This window comes from Diabrotica undecimpunctata, chromosome 4 (genome assembly GCF_040954645.1).
Source record: "Diabrotica undecimpunctata isolate CICGRU chromosome 4, icDiaUnde3, whole genome shotgun sequence".
NCBI classification, from domain to species: Eukaryota; Metazoa; Arthropoda; class Insecta; order Coleoptera; family Chrysomelidae; genus Diabrotica; species Diabrotica undecimpunctata.
Window position 1 is genome coordinate 158,582,717 of NC_092806.1, and position 26,268 is coordinate 158,608,984.

At 32.6% G+C, this 26,268-nt stretch overlaps 1 protein-coding gene across 3 annotated transcripts in view; it reads right to left on the reverse strand.

The window, feature by feature from the left end:
* The window catches only part of GAPcenA (GTPase activating protein and centrosome-associated), a 41,847-nt gene extending 18,006 nt beyond the window's left edge, over positions 1-23,841 (reverse strand). For 2 of the 3 annotated variants that reach the window (XM_072530746.1, XM_072530744.1), the window contains exons 1-10: positions 23,683-23,841; positions 23,296-23,412; positions 21,092-21,314; positions 20,794-20,977; positions 19,035-19,249; positions 16,390-16,544; positions 16,000-16,188; positions 14,108-14,395; positions 1,250-1,415; positions 828-1,075 (exon numbers count right to left, since the gene is read on the reverse strand). In XM_072530746.1, the coding sequence (XP_072386847.1) occupies positions 828-1,075; positions 1,250-1,415; positions 14,108-14,395; positions 16,000-16,188; positions 16,390-16,544; positions 19,035-19,249; positions 20,794-20,977; positions 21,092-21,314; positions 23,296-23,406 (1,779 nt within the window). In that variant the 5' untranslated portion in view covers positions 23,407-23,412; positions 23,683-23,841. The remainder of the gene's footprint in view (positions 1-827; positions 1,076-1,249; positions 1,416-14,107; positions 14,396-15,999; positions 16,189-16,389; positions 16,545-19,034; positions 19,250-20,793; positions 20,978-21,091; positions 21,315-23,295; positions 23,413-23,682) is intronic. The other variant, XM_072530745.1, reaches the window with a different exon arrangement.
* Positions 23,842-26,268: the final 2,427 nt, after the last annotated feature.

The following is a 26,268-nucleotide window of genomic DNA, read 5'->3' on the forward strand; positions in this document are numbered from 1 at the left end:
GAAACAATAGTCTTATGAAAGAAGAAGTTGCTCTTATGGAAGAGAAAATTAGAAGATCAAGAAATTGTGTGTTTCCCTGCTTTACAAGGTATTCTACAAGAAAAATCGATAGAAATCCTTGATCTCTCTTTAAAAAATATGTTTACACAACACATGTTATCATTGAGCAAACACTTTGAGAAATATTTTCCCGAAGATATGGAGCATTATGACTGAAAGAAACTCTTTCCTGTCATCCACGCCATCGACACTTTCAACAGAGGAAGAAGAACTGACAGAATTGTTCTGCGATTCCAGCCTAAAGCTTCAATACGTCAAGGACAAACTGTTTGAATTTTGGAGTTCACTTTCTCATGAAAATCATGCCATTACCACTGCTGCTTACCATTTGCGAATTCGTACTTGTGCAAAACGGACTTTTCTGCAGTTGCAGTGATTAAAAACAAGTACAGGTCAAACATAAACTTAGAAAAAGAAGTGTGAGTGGCAATTTGCAAACTGCAGCCCCGGTTTCATAAGCTGCGCTCAAAAAAACAAGCACATCCCTCACATTAACCAGCCAATAAATATTCTTTTTTCATTTTTGTGCCTATGTTTTGATTTAGTTCTTAATTTCTAATAAAAAATATAAATGTTCAAATAATGTTTTCGTTATAACTATAACCTGTTACTAGGCTAGTACTAAAATTGGTAAGTATTATCGGGGGTTGGTTTGAGGGGGCCTTGTAAAAAATTAGCAAAGTCTCAAGGGCGTCAAAGTACGAATAAGTTTGGGAAGCCCTGCTTTAACCAACTAATTATATTCGAAACGGTACAAACTAGCTCACCTTTGTTATAAGCAATCGATAGTTTTCCATCATGTTCGAGTTTTCGTCGATTCCAGCTAATCTCTGCCACACCTCTCCTCTTAGTGCCTCGGGAACGCCCAATTTTACCAGCGCCGACAACTGTTTTGGTCTCTGTTTGAAATTGGTCGATTTCCATTTTTGTAGAATGTCCGCCCAAGATTCTAATACGTCGACAGAACAGTCCTTGGACACAGAACCAGTTCCGCTCAATAGAGGCTCATCGCCATCTGGAAATATCTTAAAATTAGTTCCCAGAGTTTAAATATATGGAAATTACATGTGTGATTTACAAAGACTCCAAAAAGGTGAACATTATTTGTCGGGCCGGCTAGGTAGGGTAGGTCTTGAGCTGACTTTTTCCATATAACCGACTAACATTGTTACTTTAGAACAATTCTTACCTGAATAATATTCCTCTTTGGGCGTAAGAGTATCTATCGATGTTATACTTGGAGAATGTATCAAACTGGACAGATTTAAATTCAGATTCAGAAGATTTCGATCCAATTCTCCGGATGTTTCCATGTTTAGCACTTCGTAATAGACGTCATTGAGCTCGGAGACAACCTTAAACAATATTTAAAACAGCTAATTTAAATTGTATAAAAATAATCCAATTAATTATTACATTCATGAATGCGTACATGTTTATTTGAGTTTTTTACCTTATCATGTCGAATAAAACAATTGATAACATTGTGTACTGTCTCGTGGCATTGTGTCACATATATATATATATATATATATATATATATATATATATATACAAATATGGATAGGTTGGAGTAAATAAAAAGGGATATTAGATAACTATTCTTTAATACTCAAGTACTTCTTTTTTCCTATAATGTAGGCAATGCTATTCTTCAAACTAGGAAAATATGTTGAGTTCTACTACAATTTTTTAAATGGGACATCCTGTATATTTTTTCAAATTTTTAAATTTGTATTCTTCTCATAATTCTTGTTTTTATAGTATTGGGTTTTGCATTGCGATACAGAGTATTTAACAAGTTATGACCATTTTTATTTTGAAATCTGTATGAAATCAACACCATGTATATAAAGAAGTAATGCATAAACAATTATTTATTTTATATAATAAAGTAAACAATATATTGTAGTTTTTAAATTAAGTTTAATTGAAATCATTGACAAAACTTTGTATACAGGGTAAACTACAAAACAAAATTACGATTTTCTCAATTTTTTTAAATGGATCACCCTATATTTTATTTTTTTGAAATATTGTACTTATAATACTCTTTCATTTTTATATAGCATTCCCTATACCTAAACTCATTACTTTCCGAGATATTTTTAGTTTTCTTCAACATTGAGTGATAATATAGCAAAATTATTTTTATTCAAAGTAATTAACAAAAAACATAAGCCATAAAAATATACAATGCATGTATCAACAAATGTGATATTATGGAAATATCATATTTCCTTAATGAAATGCAAGATTCCTAAAATTCCTACAAGATAATGTGTTTTGTATAATAATAAACAAGATTATTTTTATTCAATAAATAACTCACACAATACAGAAAGCAAAACAATCTAAAATTGATGTAACAAATTTTAGATTGTTATATCAACAGTATTCTACGCCAGGAATGTTTAATAAAACATTCCTAACTGCTGATTGTGACGCGCAGTTAAGTAAAAGGCCATTTGTGTCAGTTACAAAGGTAAAATAGTAGGCTTTGAAAAAATGACAGTTTTCATATCATTATCTTTTTAAGGAAATAATTTTTTTGTAGAGTATTTAACAGATATGATTTGGGTATTACGAGAAAGTTCGAGAAATTGCTTACTTAATATCCTGAACGAAGAAAGCCAAACGCAAGGGATTTTGAAAAATTAATGAATCGTTTTTTTTTGCCCCGGGTCAGTTTTATATGAAAAAAAAAAAATGAAAGAACCAAAACTGTTCTAAGTGAAGAAAAGGAATATGATGTCGGCGGCAAAAATCTTTCGTAAACATAAACTGCATCCTTACCGCATATAGTTACATCAAGAATTGACAGTCGATAATTATTAACGCAGATTAGCTTTTTGGCAATGGTCTCGGCAGCAAGTGCAAAGAGACCAATTTTTTTTTCGATTATGTGCTTTTTGAAGATTAGGCTAAATTTCACAAAAATGGAACGGTTATTCGGCATAATTTTCATTACTATGCACCAAGCAATCCCTATTTTAGTAACACTCATAGTCAAACTAGGTGGTATATAAATGTTTGGGGTGGTATTGTTGGCGATTATGTGATTGACCCACATTTTTTTGACGGTCGTGTGAATTGTGCCATATCTGGATTTTCTAAATAATCATTTGCCAATACTACTGCAAAATGTACCGCTTAATATTCGACAACGAATGTGGTTTTTACACGACGTTGCACCAGTTCATCACACTGCTCCTATTCACAATCATCTAAATAATAGCTTTCCTGAGAGGTGGAGAGGCAGAGGAGGACCAACTGTTTGGTCCTTGTATACCAGAAGCCTCCAACAACGCCAGATGATATGAAAAATAGAATAAGAGAAGCTTTTAATAAAATTGACTTACAAATGTTAAGAAATGTGGCTCGGTCATTTGAATATCAGTTACAAACTTGTATAGACGTTGAAGGTGGACATTTTGAACATTTACTTCAGACTTATTTTCTTAATATCGCATTAAAGCTACATTCATTACATATTATTATGGTTTATATTTTTTGTTAGTTACTTATTGAATAAATGTTATATTATCATTAAATACTCAATACTTATTTTTACTTACAAAAATTGAATGTTTATTGTATTGGTTTTGGGCAGTTATGCTACGTTTTCAAACTCATTATTATACTGCCGCTCGACACAAGAAGCATTTACATACTAGAAATGTAAGAAGCATTTTACCTTCAATAATACCCAAGACAACTAATTGCATAATATTTATATATTTAAATATAAGGTTGAATGCTCGAATAAATGAACTTTGATCAGATAAAAGGCATATATCGAGCACAGTTTAATTTAATCTTGCCCAAGTACTTTCGATCCCTAGATCATCTTCAGGGGCATTTCGTCAATTGCGGCCTATCCGACAAGAACAAAATGTCATAAACATATAAATGTAGATCACACTACACTACAAAAGGACAAACAAACACTTTAAAATTATTTAAGAAAGGCTACATTACGTGTAGAAGCCGGAGACAGAAATTCATTCTGTCTCCGGCTTCTACACGTAATGTAGCCTTTCTTAAATAATTTTAAAGTGTTTGTTTGTCCTTTTGTAGTGTCTACACGTAATGCAGCCTTTCTTAAATAATTTTAAAGTGTTTGTTTGTCCTTTTGTAGTGTAGTGTGATGTATATTTATATGTTTATGACATTTTGTTCTTGTCGGATAGGCCGCAATTGACGAAATGCCCCTGAAGATGATCTAGGGATCGAAAGTACTTGGGCAAGATTAAATTAAACTGTGCTCGATATATGCCTTTTATCTGATCAAAGTTCATTTATATATTTGTTAATTTAAGTATTTTTTAGATATATATTTTATTTAGTAATTTAAACTTTTTTTAAATACATCGTTCTCCATGCAGGAAATTGTAATGGATTTATTCAGGGAGCTGAACTGTTTTTTTTTTCGTCAAAAACAAAGAATACTGACTACCATGGAGAAATAAATCGTTATAACTTTTTGAAATGGTTTAAACATCAGCTCTTGAATAATTTAGAGAAACCATCAATTATTATAATGGATAATGTTCCGTATCATAGCACAATGATTAATTAAGCTCCTATATCTATTGCAAAAAAAGCTGAAATAAAAGTATGGTTGGAAAATAACAATATTGCGCACGAACAAACAATGTTAAACCCTCAATTGCTTAAACAGGCCCAGAGGTAGGTTTTTAATAAAATTGGTGCAACTGGATATGCTTTGAATATTTCATTGCTTATAGAAATAAACCAGAACCAATGTATAAGGTAGATAGAATATATGGGAAGTAAGTAAACGGTATTACCCCGATCATGTTGGACAAATGGCAATTCTACTGCAAGGTCTTTGACAGTTTGGAAGGAGCCTCTGGCCCAAATTACACCAGAAGTATGGTCAAAAACAATAAAGAATACAGAATCTGAGATACAGATATTTTCTGTACCAGTCGCTTTGATGATTCCTGTTAGAATGAAATATGTATAAGCGAATATATAGAGGTACTAGACGTGAAATCAAACCCTTTTACTATATACAGTTTTTAGCCTGTAGAAGTATAATCCATCAGTTCCTTCTTTTTATATTACGAAAAGGTACATATTATATTACGACATATTATTTCATTTCTGTTCCGAGGCATAATCCTGTTTCTATGAGCTGTATCTTAAAGTCTATCAGAACGGTGGTAACCTGGCTGTAGAGATCGAAAGAGAAGTGAAGAGATTAGAAGAAAATGTAAACTTACAGTGTATAAATGAATGGACACAAAATAGAAAAATAGAATGGAATAACCACATTAGCAGAATTGAGGAGACCCGTGTCGTCAAAATAGCAAGAGATAAGTCACCAATCGGTAGAAGTATCGGACGATCGCGCAAAAGATGGAGTGACAACCTTCCATAGAAGTATTTATCCGCCAATGAACAAGTAGAACATAAGCAGAATTGCTTATAAAGAGGAAGAAGAAGACAAGGAGGTTGAAAACACCAGGGAATGAAAGCAAAATTACAATACGATCCAACAATATTAATAAAAATTAGACAAAGATTGGGGAGATCTACGTCTATAGTCGATGTCACTATAACACTGATGATGATTATTATTTTGTTTATTAAACGATTTATTGTTAATCAAAAATTGTACTCACTTTATACTCAGTTTTTTTCATAAACTATTCCACACTGGCACAGTTTCAAATATCAACTCAAATTCAATGCTACAAATATTTCCACTATTCAAAAACTCGGCATATAATTATGATATACAAATATAAATAGTAGTAATAGCAATATTTAAATTTAAAGATAAATTAACAAACCAGCGAACATTAAAAACAATTTTATTCCCGGCAGGTTTTTTTTAACTAATGAACTGATATTTCCGAAGGAAACGAACTGAAGTAAACACATGAATGTTAACGATAAAATTATTCGTTTTTACACACTAATGAAAATATAAACAACTAGATATTGACGCAACGTTCGTCTTAAATCAAATTGTGTGTCCCAATTATTTGTTGATAACAGCTGTTATACACATAAATTAGACATTAGAATATATAAGTGGAATTTTTGTCTTGAATACACGGTGACAATTCCTGAAAGATTTTGCATGTACAAGCAGGGCCGGCTATAGGCGGTAAGCAAGTGTTATGGGAGCACAATATTCTCAATTAATATTTTTTTTTTCTTCAACAAATAATACAGATAGGAATTAAAATTAATGGGTCGACAGTTCCCAGATTCGAAAAAGTATAAATAGTTGTTCTAGACAATAGATTCCCAAAGTGGTCTATATGGTAGATCTCTAGGGGTCAATTTCGACGTACAGGAGTTCCACGACAATGAGAAAAGAAATTAAGGTTCTGCGAGATATGAATGGAGGACCATGACATTCATGAAGTTCATGAAGAGGCATTTATTGACTAGATTTTACACGAACAGTATTTATAATTTTTAATGACAGATAACATTGTATTTAATTTTGAGACTGTAAATAAATTGCTAATAAATTTTGCAAAAATGATTTTAAAGTGAGCATAACCTTTACGTTGCACTTGCCGAGCCTTTTTTGTTCTTTCGGAACTTGTAGCGTTTTAAATTTGTTAATATTTAATATCTATATAATAGTAAAAATTCTGTTTTAAGTTTTGTATTCAGTTGTTTCAAAATATAGATGTGTTTGTCTCTGTTACATTCTCAGGTAGAAGATTATTCCGGTTAAAACTAAAATCAATATAATACGTGTTATGTGTTATTTCGACGAATTTAAAAAAGTGGTTTTTTTCGTTGAAAACGATTTGTTTACATTCGAGTCCCCTAATATAATATTGCAAGTCAGGTAATACAATTTTTCTAATACGTAATAAAACTGGGAATATTTCAATGTTTTTTTTGTCGGTTCGTTGCTAAGAATGAGGTCAAGAAGGGTAGATTGTTTGTTTAGGTTCATAGACCACAAAAACTAGCTGTGAGACGTAAAGTGAAATTTATTTTGGTTGAATTGGTAAAATCTAACGAAGGGAGTCAAGCAAGAAACTTCAGAGTAGAGAGATGTTTGGGCGATTTTGAATCGCGAGTCGATTCAATTTTTTTGTGTTATGTCTTAAGACCGGTTAAGGTGATTGATAATACTCTTTGCATAATGGCAGATTAGAACAGAGTAATCATCGTAAGATTTGTGCAGTACACCGGCACTGAAGAAATTTTTCCGTCGTCAGCTTGCTTCCTCCACCGATCCTAATTTTACATCTCTTGATTGTTCGTCCCTGAGTATGGAAATGGTTGTTTTGTCCCTGTTGGAGAATATGTCCAGATAGATGTTCCATAGATGTTTAACAAGTTTTTTTTTTAAAGTTAAGTGCAAAATAAGTGAAATTAAGGTAACAATTAACATTTTAATTTTTCCAAAATGAATAGACATTATTTTTGATAAACAATAATTGCTTTCATTTTAAATTTAAAAGGATTTGTAATAATTAATAAATTGTAAATTTTATGGTTTAACTTAGCTGTCATTTTAATTGTTTTTTTAAAATTTAATGTTAACATATGACAGCTAGCTTTATTTTTTTCGATATTTATTTGTTTTGTTTGTTTAAAAAAAAGGTTAATCTCTGTGCGATAACATTTGTAAGTTTTTGTAGTATCTTCAACCACTGGAGTTTGTAAATGGACACATGTAAGTTTTTTTTATTCTGTATTTGGCAACTATTTATATAGTATATTTTTTGTGCCATTTATATGTTTGATAACTGTTTGTATGAGACAAAAATAAACGTTTTGATTTGTTTCTCTGATCTATTTTGTTTGTTTTTATTTAGAAAATCTCCTAACCCTTTATGTGTTTTTTATTTTAGGATATTGTTCCTAAATCCAGTAAGTTTAGGATTCTTCGAAGCGGCGTCCTTCCCTTAAAATAGCTAGAAGCCCTTCCTTGTTGTTTTATTTGCCCAGTTGCCCAGGAGATTTGTGTAAGTAACCCCTTTGTTTCATTTTTTTGTGTAGATACCCCAATCTGACACCCTTTTTGTTCACTTATCCACGACCCCAGCTCTCCAACAACCCCCTGAGTGCCGTTCGCATACGTATCGATTTGTTTTGCTTGCCCTATTTTCACCCCCATAGTTTCTGTCCCCAATTTTCTACCCCATGATCTTACCCTGAGTTAGGCAAAATATATATCGTTACAAACTAGAATGCCTCTACTGGGACGATTAAAGCTCAGTTTTGACGTCATATCCATAAACCCATGTTTCGTCACCTGTTATAACCCTTTTGAGTAAATCTGCACAATTTTGGAACAAATTTTGCATACAATGCCATAAAATCAACTATTTATAAAGCCAGTAAGTATGCATCATAAACAATACTCTATCCAACCACAGACTAAAGGCTATTAGAAGCAGAGGATGTCATAATACTGAGATGAATTACAGGAAGTAGATAATAAACAGAAAAAAGAATGTAATAATCACAAAATTTATTATCGAAAATAAATGTTTCCATTAAAATATTAAGTAATAAAATTACAATATTTTTAAATCTTCACAGCCCCTAAATTTACCACTCGAACTAATGCAAATTAGCACATCTAATCACCCAACAAACTCCCAATACTGCCGCTTTGAAACCTACCCCAGTGGTTCAGTATTTTTCTGACACTTCCATTTCTACTATTTCTACTGCTGTTCAACATTTAAAATAAAGGTTTCAGTTACTCTGTTATCCCATGTCACATTCCAGTTGAGACAATGATCTACCAAACTGAAGAAGCCATCACCAATTTACTTCCTCAAACATTAATCAATCCGAGAGAAAAGCATTGACAAATCTTCAATAACATCAAAATCTAGGCATTTTTCCCGCTGATAAAAAGGACGCCATAGTCATCCTAAACTTAGAATACAAAGATTGCAATGGGTCGGACATATGATAAGAATGGGAGAGGATAGGCTACCAAAAAGAGCACTGAATGCTAGAATGCAGGCAAAGAGACCGGTTGGAAAGCCAAGAAAGCGCTGGGAAGACACAATAAACAGCGACGCACAAGCCCTTTTAGGAGTCCGTGTATGGAGAAGCTCAGCCACAGACAAGCAAGGGTGGAGGCAAAAAATCAAGTAGGCCAAGGCTCAATTTGGGCCGTAGAAGAAGATGAAGTCATCCTAAACACTTCTTTTGTCCATCAAATCTCAAATCTCGTTTGAGATTACAAACAAATTCCCAAGATCCAACAACTTATCTGGAGAAAACATGTTGACATAAAACAAACTTTAAATCCTCGTGAAAAGTCTTTACTAAAGTCAAAAATAGCATTTTGTTTGATGTTGATAACTGTAAGTTCAATACTGAATATTTTGTTTTAAAATATAACTTACCCGTGACGTAATATATTGGTCCAACACCAAAGTTTGAATAATTTTCACCTATTTCCATTGTGAAACGACAATTTAAAAACAAAACCATTCACACAACTGTCAAGGAAATAACTAACACAACGATTAAATTTAAAGTTATTAGTATGATAACGTATTTTTTGCTATATCAGTAGACTTATTCAAAGTTGTCGATATTTTTGAGTGTATGGAATAACTAAATGCAGGGCTGTAACAGGCCATTTCGAATGAACGACAAGAACGATAAAAAACATTTACATAGAAATCGACAGTTCACAATTTTGAATTATATTATTTTCTTAAAAATTTTACGTCAAATCGTAAGAGACACAGTGACACAAAAAAGAAAAAACGTATAATTATACTTATTTTGGACTATCTGCACCGTGTATAATAACCCACCACCATTAGACCACGTGAAAATAGATTTTTTAGGCCAAGGCTTGGTTTTAAAATGTTCAAAAAAAATTTTTAAGCTAGAGAAATTGTATCAATGCTAGATAGCATTGAAACTGGTGAAAAGGAGAACATAACCGTTTTGACCGCTAATATCATGATCAAGGCCTGGAAAAATGTCAACCCTACCACCACGTATAACAACTGCTTCAGAACGCAAATCGAAAACGTAAAACAGTCATCAAAACCGTCAAAAATTACAAATTCTGATTCAAGATGAGGATTTCTACCTAATCATGGAGAGTTAACATTTGGGGATTATGTTCATGTTGGACTGAACTGTTGGATTTTTCACTTCTAGATGAGGAGGAGAATCGGTAGAGAACATACAACAAAACAACGCAAGAAAAAAAAAAAGAATACACAGAAACCTAGAAAACCATCCGAAGCAAAATCAGGAAATCCAAAAAAGAATAGATAATCAGCAGATTTGACGAACTGAGAGAATTACTAAAAAAACATGACTACTTCAATGCATACTACAAAGCAGAAAAACAAGCTATCTAGGACATATTTACGGAGGAGAAAAATACAACTTCCTACGACTGATAATGGAAAGGAAAGTGGAAGAAAGAAGAGGTCCAGCAAGAAGAAAATGCTCCTGTCTAAAAAATGTAAGAGACTAGACAGGCAAGGACACTTCGATACTAAGAACAGCTCAAGATAGAGAGCAATTTGGTGTAGTTATAGCCAACCTTCAGTAATGGAGAGGGCACCTTAAGAAGAAGATGAGGAGGAGGACAAAAACGAAGAACAACTGCCAATTCCAGACACATTGAGCGAAGTAAGAAAATCTCTTATTATACTACCCTCCTACGCTTTCACAACAGGCACAAGTGACGATTTCTTCTCAGCTCTCACCACTATCGAAAATTCATTGGACAATGATACATGAAAAATTTTTATGTATTTTTCAAAGGCTTCATCTGTCAAATTAGCTGTCATTTAATCAAGCTGTTTTGTCAAATCACTATGGATCGATGAAGCGTACAATAATACATTGTACGCAAATAACAAAATTGTTTTTTCAAAATGGGTGTTTTGTTCTTAGAATATGCCGCGCGTTTCGAACATTTTACGGTCGCGTGTTTTGGATAAATTTAAGTGCACTGATTTAGAAAACAATCAACCTACACCGTGCGTCGACGATACGTAAGATCTGCCGAAAACATCGCTGCTGTCCATGAGAGCGTACAGGAGAAATCGAGGCAGTCGATTTCACGTCGCTCCCAAGAACTCAGCCTTCAACAGACCACAATCTGCACAATCTTGTCGAGGAAAAATCATGGCGTGGCGGAAGAAGTTACAAATTGTGAAAAATATTTGTCATTGTTCAAATGATTATACGAGACGACGGACTAGAGGGGAGTCGGATTACCAGAAGTTCACTGTAATATAAATAATTTCTCGTTATCAAATTTTAAAAGTTTTGTATCCGTATTTCCTTAAAATTTATTGATAATTCTTGTGTCTGATCAAGTAATGAAGTGATTTTTAAATGACAGTCGATTATTTTTAAAAAAAACTTCATAATAACTGATCGTGTTGTTACTATTAAGAAAAAAATATATCATAACATTATCAATCACCCTCCTACAGTTGTTAATTTAATGTAAACATGGTATTTTTCTACTTTAATTAAAATCCACAACAACAACGTCATTTTTTCTTGTCAACCAGTCATATCGTATTAAAAAATTACCGAAAAATGTTTTTATTTACAAAAAATTACATAACAAATATGATAAAAATGTTACGGGATGTTTGACGTTCGACAATTTATAACATCACCACTTAAAATAATTCCATCAAGAGAAATATTTATTTGAATGAAATTGATTAGAGATCGAATTGTTTATTGTTGTCAAGATAACAGACTTATGTAGATTTGATACTGGGTGGATGTTGATTATCTGTATATTTTCCAGGGACGTATTTACTTTATTAAAGTTTCATTCCGTCGTCGAATTAATTTATATAGTTTAATTCATCGTTCTTACAATCAACCTCTCACTTTTAATTATTTCCATAATTATAAGATTACTATTGTTTTGGATTCCTGAGTTGAGCTCGTCATATTAAATTATTTTGCTCTTGTGTTGATTCTGTGGAGTAGTAGGCCAGGGCCGGTTATTTTAAGGACCTAACCTAACCAGATAATTATGGAATACGACACAGGACCACCAATCACTCAAGACGAAGTCGAAGCCGCAATTAAAGCTACCAAAGCAGGCAAAGCACCAGTGCCCGAAAACTTTCATTCCGAATTTCTAAAAATCATGGGAGACGAAGGAGTAAAATGACTTACGACAACGTTCAATAAAATCTATGACTCGGGAAAAATCCCAGAGAGCTGGTTAAAATCTACATTTATTGCTATACCTAAAAGAAATAAGAGCATCGTATTATCAGTGCATTGAGCCACATGAGCTCACGAACGCAGATTGGATTCAGGGATGCATTAGGTACAAGAGAAGCCTTGTTCGCGGTTCAGGTATTATTTCAAAGGTGCAGAGACGTCAACTGCGATATTTATGTATGCTTTGTCGACTACCAGAAAGCTTTCGACAGAATCAAGCACGATAAGCTCATGGATATACTAAAGGCAACTGATCTGGATAACAAAGACCTTCGAGTAATCAAGAACATACACTACAACCAATCAGCAACCATTCGGATGAAAGACCAACTAACAGAAGAAGTTGGAATAAAGAGAGGAGTACGACAGGGCTGCATACTCTCTCCCCTATTATTTAACGTCTATTCGGAACACGTCATGAACGTCATGAGTCAGGCCTTAGAGCATATCGAAGAGGGTTTTCTCATAAATGGTGAGCGCCTGAATAACATCAGATATGCAGACGACACCATCCTCTTTGCAGACAGTTTAGAAGGTTTACAGACACTAGTAACGCAATAGTGGAGAATCAATCAAGAATACGAGCTTGATTTTAACATCAAGAAAACAAAGTGCATGGCCATCAGTAAGAAGCATATTCCACCTGGTCAATTTCTGGTAGATCAACAACAAATACTCCAAGTGCCCCGTTACTACTATTTAGGAACCACCATAAACAACCAATGGGACCACTCAGTTGAGATAAAACAAAGAATTGAAAAAGCCAGGTCAGCATTTGTCAGAATGAGCAAGATATTTAAGAGCCACGACCTACCCTTAAAAACGAAAATCCGTTTATTGAGATGCTACGTGTTTACAGTGCTGCTCTATGGGGTTGAATCATGGACACTAACCGAGTCATCCATGGGAAAACTCAGGGCGTTTGAGATGTGGTGTTATAGACGGATACTGAGGATCTCCTGGGTGGACCGAATAACAAACATTGAGGTTCTACGTCGGATGGATAAAACATGTGAAATTATATCCACAGTGAAACAGCGCAAGCTAGAATATCCTTGACATATAATGCGAAACGATCATAGATATAACCTGCTGCAACTTATATTACAGGGAAAGGTCTACGGAAAGAGGGGACCAGGAAGAAGAAGAATATCTTGGCTCCAGAACTTACTTACTTTATTCTTGTTGAGTTATTTTTATTATTAGTTTGATTTATAATTAAAATGGCTACTAATTAATGTTTTTTTACTAGCATCATTAATTATTATTTTTTACTAGCATCATTAATTATGATCGATCGGATAGCCAAGCGGGCTGGGCGGCTGGCTTCTCCTTCGCTTCACTGCGAGAGATGTCAGTTCGATCCCCAGCTCGGTGACAGAAAACAAAAAGGCTAACGCAGCAGTTTAAAATTCTAAAATGAATCTGCGGCTTAGTCTAGAATATGCTGATATCTGATCGGCCTATGGTGGAGCAGTACGGCAAGAGATAAGGGCTTGCGGCTCGGTGATACTCCTCCATAGATCCCTACCGGAAGGGCGTGTGCCGCCTAAATACCGGGTATATATATATCATTAATTATGACGGAAGTCAACTCAGGTATAAGAACTAGCTTTATCTCGTACTATCTCACAACTTAATATGTCTTCCATCTTTTGCGTTATTTTGCAAGGTGTTAACGCACTCATCACTGTAAAAAAGCGCAGGAAGGAGCACTTAACATCTTAAGAAGTTTCCAGTTTGCCAGTAAACATATAACTTCGTTTCAATTTAAAAAGCAGAAATAGGACAAACATTTTTGAAATTCAAATGATATTATAATGGTACTTACCTCTTTTAAGTTTAAGAAAAACTGCTGAACCAGACTTTTCCTTTGGAAATACCAAAAAGTCCTCTCCCCCTGGGAATGCACTCGGACAGGAGTCTCGATTAAAAATCTCACCGGTTCCTGTATGCCTCTAATGACCAAATCAACGGCCACGGTCATAAACTGTTTGAAATCTTTCGGGGTTTCGGTATTCAGTAGCTCAAAATTGTCTTCCGTTGGATCCCAGTCCGCAGATATCAACGTACAGTTTCGCTCGTGTGATGCAGCTGCTCCGGAAGCAGTCTGTTCTTGCTGAAAGAGAATAATTGCTATTATAGTACTGAAAATACCGGCAAAAATAGCTTCTTTTACTAACACCCCGCAAACTGCTCAGATTCAAGATTCTAAGCAAATTTGGTGAAAAAAGTTTCAATTTATCTCATTCATTAATATGATTCTAATCATTATGATTTCTGATTATCACTAATCAGATAAAGTAAAAGTTGGGCAAGACATTTCAATTGGGAAACTAATTTAAAATGTTTAAATACAATTTTAAACAATGAAACAAGGATTTTCGTTTGGGTTAAGCTTTTATAATTGAACTAATATTATTAGAATTAACGAAAAACATTGTGTGTCATTTAAAATTATATTTAACTCATAGGCAAGTCATCCTAATGACGTTTAAATATCCAACGCATGTGCTGTAAGCTTATTAAAACTTCATTAATTATTTGAGCAATGAAAAAAACTTCTTTTGAACTTTTTGAAAACAAAAAAAGTGGTCAAACATGTTCATACATGTTTAACAAATTTAAAATTATAAAAATATCAGTCAATGTCTTTCATGTGAAAGAAAGTTGAAGAGCAAAAAAATAGTTAAAGAAGACAGTAGACGAATTATAAAATATAAAAATGTGGAAAAAATGCTACTAGAGGATGCAAAAAATGTTGACAGCAAAAAAATTTGTTAAACTTGTTAGTATTAGGATTTACAAAATATAAAAATGTAGAAATACTAGCAGAAGATTAAAAAAAAGGACAAATATTAAAGGATATAAAAAAAAATGGGAAAAAAATGTTGAAGGGTATAAAAAACAAACCAAAAATATTGACAAAGCGAAAAGAAATGTTATAATTGTTGGAAAGGGTAAACTTTGTTGCCAAACTATCCACATTTAAGAGAGGCGTATTTGAACACCTAATTGCTTCAGAATATTTATTAAGGACCACTGAAGCAATAAAACAATTAAAATGTATTTTTCCTTCGATTTATTTATAGTGAACTTAAGGGCTAATTCAACATTGATAATTATCGCAATTCTGGTAATACTAAAAAGAGTTATAGAAATATCATTAGCTTTACAGTGCTGGGAGGCAGTAACAGAGATATATAGAATTGAGAGAAACAAACTGATATACGTTTAACAAAAAACACCGGGGTTACAAGCGCATTTATCACTTACGCACCACGCACTTTTCGGGATCACACCCCAGCCCGTCTTTACTTGCCGAGAGGCAAATTAGCACTGTCTGTCCTAAGTTATATAACGAGGGGAGGACGGGTCCCTGATGTAGGGAATCAGTCGCACACACGTTAACACGATAGCTGACGACCTGAGCGCACAATTTGATAAAATAACTATACTATTACAATATTATACAGGTTGTTTTTACAACAATTGTTGATAGACGAATTAAAAAATACATAAATGTGTAGAATGTTGGGGGGAGATAGGAAAAGTTAAAAACGTTTGAAGAATAGAAACAAAAACGTAAAAAAATATTTTCAGAACAAAAATACCTTTGATAGACGAATTAAAAAATGTAAAGATATGCTGACAGAAGCCATAAAAAATATAAAAATGTAGTAAATGTTGACAAACAAATGTAAACATGCGTTATATTCTTACCATTTCTAACAGTCTCATGTCAGAATGTTTGACGTGTCTTCCGGCAGCCACTAGTACTCCAAAACAACGCTCGATGAACAAATGAGGTCCATTATCCGATACCTGCCGAATGCTTAGACACAGCTGTTTTCCTACGTTCGCCTTCAGCCTAAATCCGTTCTTATCCTTGCCTACCGCCGAATAAGAACCCTAAGAAACAACAGAAATTTATTACTACTCCACTAGTTATTAATTCAACAAATACAACATTGAAAAAGTGAGTGATTTGTTCATATTAAATTAAATAATAAATAAGAAATTTATTTTTTAGTTTTCGTACATTTTTTCAATAAGAATTCAGTAATTTGTAACTTTCATAAATAATAATTTAAGATAATTTAATGTATTTACCTTGCCATCATCTTCTTTTATTTCTAGATTAACCTCGAAAACATACATCAATATCCTGGCTTCGGAATTCGTGGTAATAGAGCCGGTCATAATGTCACCACCAGACGTTATGGAACTACTCATTGTACTCACGGATCTGGGCACTCTTTGAAAAGCTGTTTAAAAAAACTACGTGTTACAATATAGAAGTAGTGTTTACTATACGTAGTCCTTAAATACGAGGGCTGTTCGATAAGTTAATTTAAAAAAATTCTTTTTTTATTGTATTTTTATAAAAATTGTTGTATTTTATGTATCCACGTTTTACAGTGACAGATAAGGCCTAAGATTTTCTTGAATAGATGGACTCCAATGTAACGTTAATAAAAAGAGTTTCTTAGTATCGATAACCTCTTATAAAGTTAATTGAAAGCAATAATAATCTCAAAAAAAAAACAATTATTATTTATTGCAAAATTATTGTTTATAAACTTATATTTTCAACAATTTTAACCCACATATTACTGAAACTATTTTTTTTTAATTTTATCTTTACTTAAAGGAAATTTAAGTACTTTAAATACTTTTACTTATTTTTGCATTAGCTGTCAAAATATGTCATGTTCTTTTAAAAGGACAGCTGTCAGAAGCAATATATATTAGAAAGTAAAATTTTATTAATACAAAAATAATTACAAAGTATGGAAATTCTTAAAACATTGTTTAGGGGGTATTTTACATTTTTCGCACAAAAATTAAACCTTTTTTTGCAAAGTCCGCAACGAGATTGTTTTTCTTGATAAACAATTAAATGGATCATACCATCATATCTTGAATGTAAGACCGTGTTGGGATTCCGTCTTGTTTGGCCTCGTTTTTTTTGCTTCCTCCGTCTTTCCGGTCCAATTGCCACGCGTGTTGAATAGCCATGTCAATTCCATGTACTATTAAAGGAAAATACCATTTTTGCCCTCTTATAGAGATCCGGTAAAGACTAATGTTTTGGTCACAGCGGTCTACGCCACCCATAAAAGAATTGTATTGCTCTATCATATTTGGTTGAGAAACAAAAATGTGTCTCTTCTCTTTATGGGAAAACCGTTTGACTAGGTGTTGTGGTTTTACTGAACAAAAGTTTGATGCAATTGTAACGACACTATACTGTAATCGTAAGTTCCCCTTTCCTTTTTTTTTCATAGCTGTTAGAGCGAATAGGGGACATTTTAGTTCTATTGTCCCTTATTGTACCTGTACCGAAAAGACCTCTAGTTTTTAACTCATTTAGTAGAGCATGGATGAGAAGTTATCATTGTATGAGGCTGGCATTTGCACTGAGTTGCCTTGATACGGCGTAAACCATACAATATAACCTAGACGAAGAGTACCTATCCAAAGCTTATAACCCCAAGGAATGGGTTTGTTTCGTTGGTTTCGTATAAATTGTTTCGTGGGATGCCTTCCAAAATATGATACCATAGCTTCATCTAAGCTATGTTCTTATTCGAAAGGAGCGTGATTTAAAAATTTTTTATTCAATGCATCATTTCGATGCATACAATTTATTAAATATACACATAACTGCGTTTTTATAAGATCCTCAAACGACCAACAAATTACTTCAAACATCACATTGTCGTTAGAAAATCTAGAACAACCCCCGTAGCATAACAATATGTTGCACATAAACTTTATCTTTATTAAAAAAGGGTTTGTATCAAAACACACGTACGAGATATCAAGTTACATTAAAAGCTATTCAAAGTTTAATAGCTGTTGGATTTGATTATGTCTGCAGCAAAACAGTAAGGATTTGATTTATTACTCTTTGATAATTTTATGAATTCCAAACACCAAAAGATAATGGCTATTTCTTTGTTCGGCTGCACGTTTTTATCGCCACTGAATTATTTCTTTGTTGATTTATAGGACGGACAATTATTTGTTGTGCTCATTGTGATAAATAGGTTCTGGAACTTATTAACAGTTCAGCGTTTTATGAAAGATTTCGCCGACGAATATCAGGAGAGAAATATTAAAGAAATTCAAGCTCAATCTAACATTCTACATACTTAATATATTTTCTGGGAAATTCTAGTTAAATAAATATATGCTGTTGGTTTCTTTGTGGTCATTTAAATTTGATATTTCTTATTTAGAGTATGTGATGTAATTGATCATTAAATCAATAGCACTTAAAAAAATATTGATAAGGTCACTAGAGAAGTTATTAATTTATGGCTTTTGTTTATATTGGGAGTAACCCAAGGCTCAGTTTTATGGCAGCTACTACATTTGTCTATTTTTTTCTTGAGGGTAACTTATATTATGAGAGGATTCCACGCATCGACGAAGCTGTAGAGCAGCTCATCGTCTACTTCCTGTTCGCCAATAGCAACAAGTGGTTCATAAAGTTCATCACTTTTTTCACTCTCCATCGTTGCATAAAATCCATCGTGTAACATAAAAATAGTTATCGATCAACATTTCCTTTTTTAAAAGGTATTTTCTCTCTTTAATTATCTTAAATTCCATATGTTTTCATTTTCGTTGTAAGCTTCTGCTGTGCGAAAACATATCGATCAGACCCGATAAGTCAATATTTCAAACTGTAAGTATGTGATGACCCCATCCAAATTATCTAGTCTAATGAAATGTTTTTCACTTACCTTTTGCGAAACAAGAGGAAACGCGCGAAACTGCCTCTCCTATGTCGCATCTGAACACGTGGCACTGAAAAATGGCTGATTCTTGGGTCTCTCCGTGGGACCACGTAAAAGCGAAGCAACTTGCCTCTGGACTGTCGGCTGGTCCGCGCGCGTAGAACAGAATACGATGTATCTCATATCGGGATATTACCGAATTGCTTAATGCATCATATAATCTGGAAAAAAAAAACATTAGTAAGAAACACTAAATTTACTGAAAACATTTTTATATTTACAGTATTGCGTGAATTAATGTGAACACATCATATTTGACAGTGTCAGTGAGTAAAAAAGCGCACAGATTCGGCACATTTGGTACAGATGTGTACCAAAAAGCGCACTAAGATTGATATTGCTATTTCCAAGATTTGTACTGTTGCTTTAGACACTACAAACAATATTTTGAACCAAAAAAGTGGCACAGAGGAGAATATAAAAAGGGAAATATGAAAAAAAGAAGGAAGGCAGCAGCCAAATATGAAGCTTTTTCAATGGAAAGTAAATTATACCTTAGGAAAACAAGCGAAGATCTTCAGCAAGACCTAGTACATGCTAGAGTTATTGCACATGACTCAGCTGTATAAAAAAAGTTAGATGAACAATTTTAGACTGCAAAAAGTTACTGTGACTGCAAAAACGATACATTTTTGGCAAAAATATCTGAGCTGGACTCTTAAATATGAGAGAAAAGTGGCGTTTTTAGATGAGATCCATTTTCTGGTACAAAGAAAACAATCTGGTTTTGTTAGAGTGTGACGAGTGACAAAAAAAAACTTACAGATAACTCATATTGGATAAATAGTTTAATAACTGTTAAAGAAGACGATCTGAAGGTGTCTTTCTTATAAAGATATTAGTAAATTGCTAGAAATAAACTGAGAAAAGTTTTCAACAAAATTCAGTTCAGTGTCATATGTCCATGAAATATTTCAAGCACAAAAACATATCATTCCACAATGGTCAGGACACTCATTTGATCTTAATGCGATTGAAGGTCTGTGAATTATTGCAAAAGTTAGACTTTGTAAAGTATATTGCACAACAAAAAACTGATTAAGAACACAACTATTAAAAAAAAACTGTAAAACAAAAATAAGACAACCTATTTCCTTCCAAGGTGGCTTCCCATATAACCATGCAAGGATATTAAAACAAGTTAAATTGTATTTTCCCCCATTTTCTTGTCTATAACTCATTAAATGTTGTTTTTTTAAATTAACACTTCACAATTATGTCCTTTTCAAAGTTTCATAAGTTAAAGTTTCCAGGGAGGTCATATTTCTTATTAAAACAATTTAAATTGTATTGTTTTCACATTTTCCTTCATCTACAACTTATAATAAATGTTATTGTTGCAAATCATCACTTCACAATTGTGTCCTTTTCAAAGGTTCTTAAGCTTCTGTGTTATGCTTATTCTTAATGTTTTGAGAGTTCTGTTTTTGCTTTTATAGTTTGGCAACACTGTACTGGCGGTAACAGTGTTTGGTGCAGCTTTTGGATTTCTTCTATTTCTTGGCAGGGTTACCTAAGATTAAGTATAAGGGGACAAAAAATAATTTGTTTGAAATTACTTGTATTCAATTTTTTGTGTAAAAAACAAACTAGCATTTGATATTTACTTTTAAAACAAATCTACCAATACAACTGTATAGTAATAACATTTTTATCAGTTCTAATAGTAAAATTTTAAAAATGAATAAAGAGTATAATAACTTACACAACAAGTCCCTGAGAGGATGACGGCACAGACACAGCAACTTTAATCCCTTGTTCCACACTTTGCTCATTCAAAATTGTCATATTCCGTTGGATTTCTCCCTCAGATTTGGGGGCATTTATCGCAGCTGCACCCAGATATGTTACTCCCGAGAATATCGTACAATCTTGATCAACATCTGAAACTTTTATAAATATAACTCAATATTATAAAAGACAAAGCTTCATTAATGACTTTCACTCAAGAACCTAAAGCGTCAAATAAATTAATAATAATGGTAAATATTGAAATAACATACTACTACATTCTTCCTCACTGCCAGAATCTATCCTAGTAGAGTCTGAATGGTCAATTGGAGAGAACTGTCCTTGACTTAATGGGTCCATTCCTAGTTGTACTGGTTTGCCATAGAATGTACTCTGTCCAATTTTTTTCTCTTCACTTTCAGTGGTGCTCATTACAGAGTCTGGTTCTTGTAAAACTTCTTTCAATGCTTTTGTTAATTCATTTAGGTCTCCGTTCTAAAACATTCAATTACAATATCCAAGTTTAATGATTATGCAAGATGTAGCTATTATTTAACGGGACTGTAATTATAAAACATTTTATTATGATTTCATTCATATTTTCCCATGATTGTGAAGGTTATGTAGTACAATTTTATCAAGAAAACCTTTGTACAACAGGTAACAGACTAGCAAATAGGAAAATGCAGGTATATATTGACAAGAGACTATTGAATCACAAACCACATCATACAAAAGTTTAATGGTGCCAAATAGGGGTCAACAACATCATCCTCAACCTCAAAATCATCTGCCCTTTGCCAGATATATTGTTGATACATATCAAAGGTGTAGGTTGATTTTTACAAGATTTATAAATTATTAACAATTTTGCGTTACTTTGCAATTTAAAAAGCAACAACTTAATTTTACAACTTTTAGAATATGCCATTTTGACCTTTTTGGTGTTTTTTAGGACAAAATTTTGAAATTGTATTTCAAATACTTACTTTTAATGGTATCTTTAATCCTGATCCCAAAATTGCCTTTTTTTTTTTAATTATTTCCCTGATCTAAATTATAGTTTGAAAAATTAAGTTTGTGTGTTAGTATGTTTGCTTATCAGTAAAAAACAAAAGGGTCTAAAATAAAATTAAATATACCTGTCTTCTAAATAAAGAAAAAATAATTAAAAATTTTCAATTTTCAATAAATCTTGGTAACCATTGTAAAACCTCAATCTACAACCTGCTACTGTGTGAAAAGTTTGGTCATATAGTGTGAACAATGTGGTAAAATTTTCAAAGCAGTTCATCAAATAGTTTAAATATCATTTAAACTGTTTTTCACAGATAAATTTCTTTTTTCGATGGACACAATGTATACACTATTGTCTTATTGACATTTAAGTTTTAAAAAATGATAAGAACTACTCAAAAATTGATAAAAATATAAATAATTTCAATTTTTTCAATACTATAATAAAAATTAAGTTTTCTTGAATGCTTTAAGCAACCACACAATTTTCTTCACAAGATTGTTTTGAAATTGCCATTTATTAATTAGATCAATTGAAAAATCTGCAATCAAAATTTGGTGACCTTTATAAATAACTAATATTTGTTTTCTATGTTCATAAAATTCATCTACAAGCATCAATATCAATTACTATTTAAATGGGAATAAGCCACAATTAAAGGTTAAAATATGTTTATTGAAGTTTCAATTTCCACTTCGGAAATCGTTCTCAAAATACAAACATTGAAAAAAAAAGAGTTCAAAACAAAAATCTGCATTGATGTAAAAAAACCACTCTAATCTGCAAAAACAACTGTAAAGATATACATCAAAGGAATATAATGAATTATTTCAACAAGTTACTTCTCCATCGTTAATTTCCTACATTTGTGAAATGTTTAGAAGCTTTTAATATAGAAACCAGTTCCTCTCTTTGCTCTTTCTAGTCCTAGTCTATGGTTACTACAGACCCATAAAAAATATTTACTATTTTTAATAAGAATTAACCACAAGTTCAGTTAAAATGCATATTTTGACATTTCAATTTCCACTTCAGATATCATTCTCAAAATTTTATATATGACTGTGGTTTGTGGACTTGGATTGTTTTGAATAGATAAATCTGTTGAAGATAAATATTTATGGTTGATTAGCAGTTGAAGAAAAGACAAAACAAACCAATAAAAAAGATCAAACTGATCTTCTCATTAATATTATACAAACTTAATGCATCACACAACACAACACTTGTGGCCAGACAATTTATAAAGAGGCAGAAGGTACCAACCAGAGGATGACATAACAACTTTTGTAGTTAATGCCCTTTCAACTCTGTGAGTACAAAATAACATGTAAACCATATACCTACAATAATTTTAAAACTAAGGTGGGAAGAAGAATTTTAATGTTTATTATGCTATTAAAACTATTGTCAAATAAAGAACCAATAATGGCTATAATAAAGCCAGGAAAAACTTACCTGAAAATCTAAGGTGGGAGTTTTGGAAACACCAGGTTTATCGCCAATAAAATCAAATTCCTCGCTAGTGGCTACCGATTCAGTAGATTTTACGCTTAAACTATCCTCCATAACGTACTGAAAAAAGAGGGAGTAGGATAAACTGCAATGTTTACTTCATTGTATTCATAGTAATGAACCCCCCGGGAACTATTTAATAATGACAACTAAAGACTACTGTCAATAAATAAAAACGACTTGTTTTTAAAACACTTTAATCGTAAACACCGAATAATATCTGGAATTTAGAATAAAATATAGAATTGTTATGACAAATATTAGCATTAGTGTCAAATCTACACATGTATATAAACAAATTAAGCAATACTGTGATCGTGTAATAATTACCTAATTAGTGAGTATTTACTCCACCAAAAAATTTTGTTGTTCCATTAAAAACCAACGTTACATTATTACTTTCAAAATTAATTTTTTTATACAAAAGTTAATAACAACTTTTAGTACTTGGGCCACTGACCTTGAATCAAATCTAATAAACATTATGGCATTCTTTGTCATTGTCGAAAAACTGAAAAAGATATATGAAAGGGGAGAGGTGCTGAAAGAGATAAAACATAGTTCTCGTTTGATATCAACAAACAGAACAGAATGATAACTGTAGTAGTTTTTTAAATTGTCGTTCGTGGCAGCACAGTATAGAGTGTCAATCTGCGGCGCTAGAATTAAATATTGATTTAGAAGACATTAATATATAACACTAAAAACAAATATTTGCTTTCGGGGAAAGTTATTACAGAAATTGGAATATTTTTTTATCAATATTATTATGGGTTTGTTTGACAAATGTGGACAGAGTAATTTTTTTGACATTGAAATTTGGTTACTTCTACCTATTCTGTCTTTGAAATAGAAATAATTGTATAATGTATATAAATGTGTGGGATTTTGTAAGACTGAATGTATTTCATTTTAAAATCTATTTAATATCAGTTCGTCGAAATGATCCGTCATTGTGCGGAGATATGAACGTTTTTGACTGGATATCTGATTGAATATCTGGCATTTAGTTTTGATTGAGATTTTTGGTTTAAAAGAGTCCAAGACCAAATAAACAACAGAATAATAAACAATCCGAATGCCCACTCTTCTTAAAAAATACGTACACGCATCTCGTTCGCGCAGACGGAATCAGCCATGTTTTAGTCGGAACCAGTGCTGCTCAGTGACATTTTATCTTGTTTGCATAGAAAAATTAACCAAACTCAGGTTAACTTTCTGAAATTCCTAAAATGTTTAGAAGATATTATTTTTCTCGGGAAAGACGCTACACAAAGAGCCGAGATAACTGATATGCCAGAAAAAAGATTCAGTGTTATCTATACCACCCTTCAGTTTCTGCTGAAACATTTAGGCGTCGGATATCGCTGTGGAACGAGCGCCGGCGACTGGGTTATCACTGAAGGTTTTTTCTAGAATACCATTTACCAGCTGTGTGGGTATCTATGGGAGCAAATTTTGAATCTGGTAAGGAAGACAAATTGAACCTTGTTTTATTTAATACTATTGATGACGAAATAATAAGAAAATTGCGTCTAAGATAAGGAACTATAAAAGTCGAGATAACTGATATTCCAGAAGAAAGATTCAGTTTTATCTATACCACTCTTACAAAGAAGAAAACTAAGAAATTACGAAAAAAAACAAGAAATTCTCGTACTTAGAAGACTCCATAACTTTCTGAAATTACTAAAATGTTTAGATTTTATTTTTCTCGAGAAAGATGACACACAAAGAGCCGAGATAACTGATATTCCAAAAGAAAGGTTGTGTTATCTATACCAGCCTTAGGTTTCTGCCGAAACATTTAGGCGTCGGATATGGCTGTGGAACGAGCGCTGGCGACTGGGTTATCACTGAAGGTTTTTTCTAGAATACCATTTACCAGCTGTGTGAGTATCTATGGGAGCAAATTTTGAATTTGGCAAGGAAGACAAATTGAACCTTGTTTTACATATTTAATATTATTAATGACGAAATAATAAGAAAATGCCTAAAATAAGGTTATACAAAATTAAAAAAGTATGTTACCACCAAGAAAATGTTTAGAAAGCATGGATATTATAGAATTAGAAAAGTTTTACACTGACAGCCTGCCATGAAATGAAAAGAAAAAAGACCTTACTAGCCTTCATGAAAACAAAGAGTGTTCCACCAATTCAGCTGATTTCTACCGACATTTAAACCATTGTTAATCATAATTTTTCCTATTATGTATTATTAATATATACTTTTATATTTCGTTCTTCTTATTGTTTTTAATAAACATATTTTCTCATTCAAGTTACTTGTAGTATTCTTATTGAACCTTTATTTCAGTTGACAGGAATAACAAAAAAAATGCCAGTCTTGTCTTTGCTTTAATTAGTCTTGAAAGACAAAATGTTGATGTGCAATATTGGCATAACTCAAAATAAGGGTTGAATTTGAAAGTCTGTTACAATTCATTAAAGGCTACCTAACGCTCTCCCAAATAAACCAAAATTTATTGAAAATCCCAATCCATGTAATAAAACAAATAAGACAAAATTATTGTCACACAAACTTTAAACCCCTGTTTTGAAAAATTACCGGTTTTTGTGTTGTGCCACTACTGCATACAGCCGACGATATATGGACATTTTTTTCATACACCACTAACATTCCGGAAACAAGAGTCAGCCATTGTTATTAGTTACCTTGTACGCAAGTATTTATTCATAGGCTTCATCTTGAGTATATTACATCGTGGCATATATACATTTCAACTGCAAATCAGTCTATACAGGTGTGACGAAAAAATTCTTATTTTTACCAACTTGGTTGGTCTATTAATGTAGATCTTATTGGGCAACATGTAGGTTTCCAAAAATTGGAAAATCACGTTCATAAATGTATATCAAGTTTTCAAAATGCAATAAATGAAAGAAAAGAGAA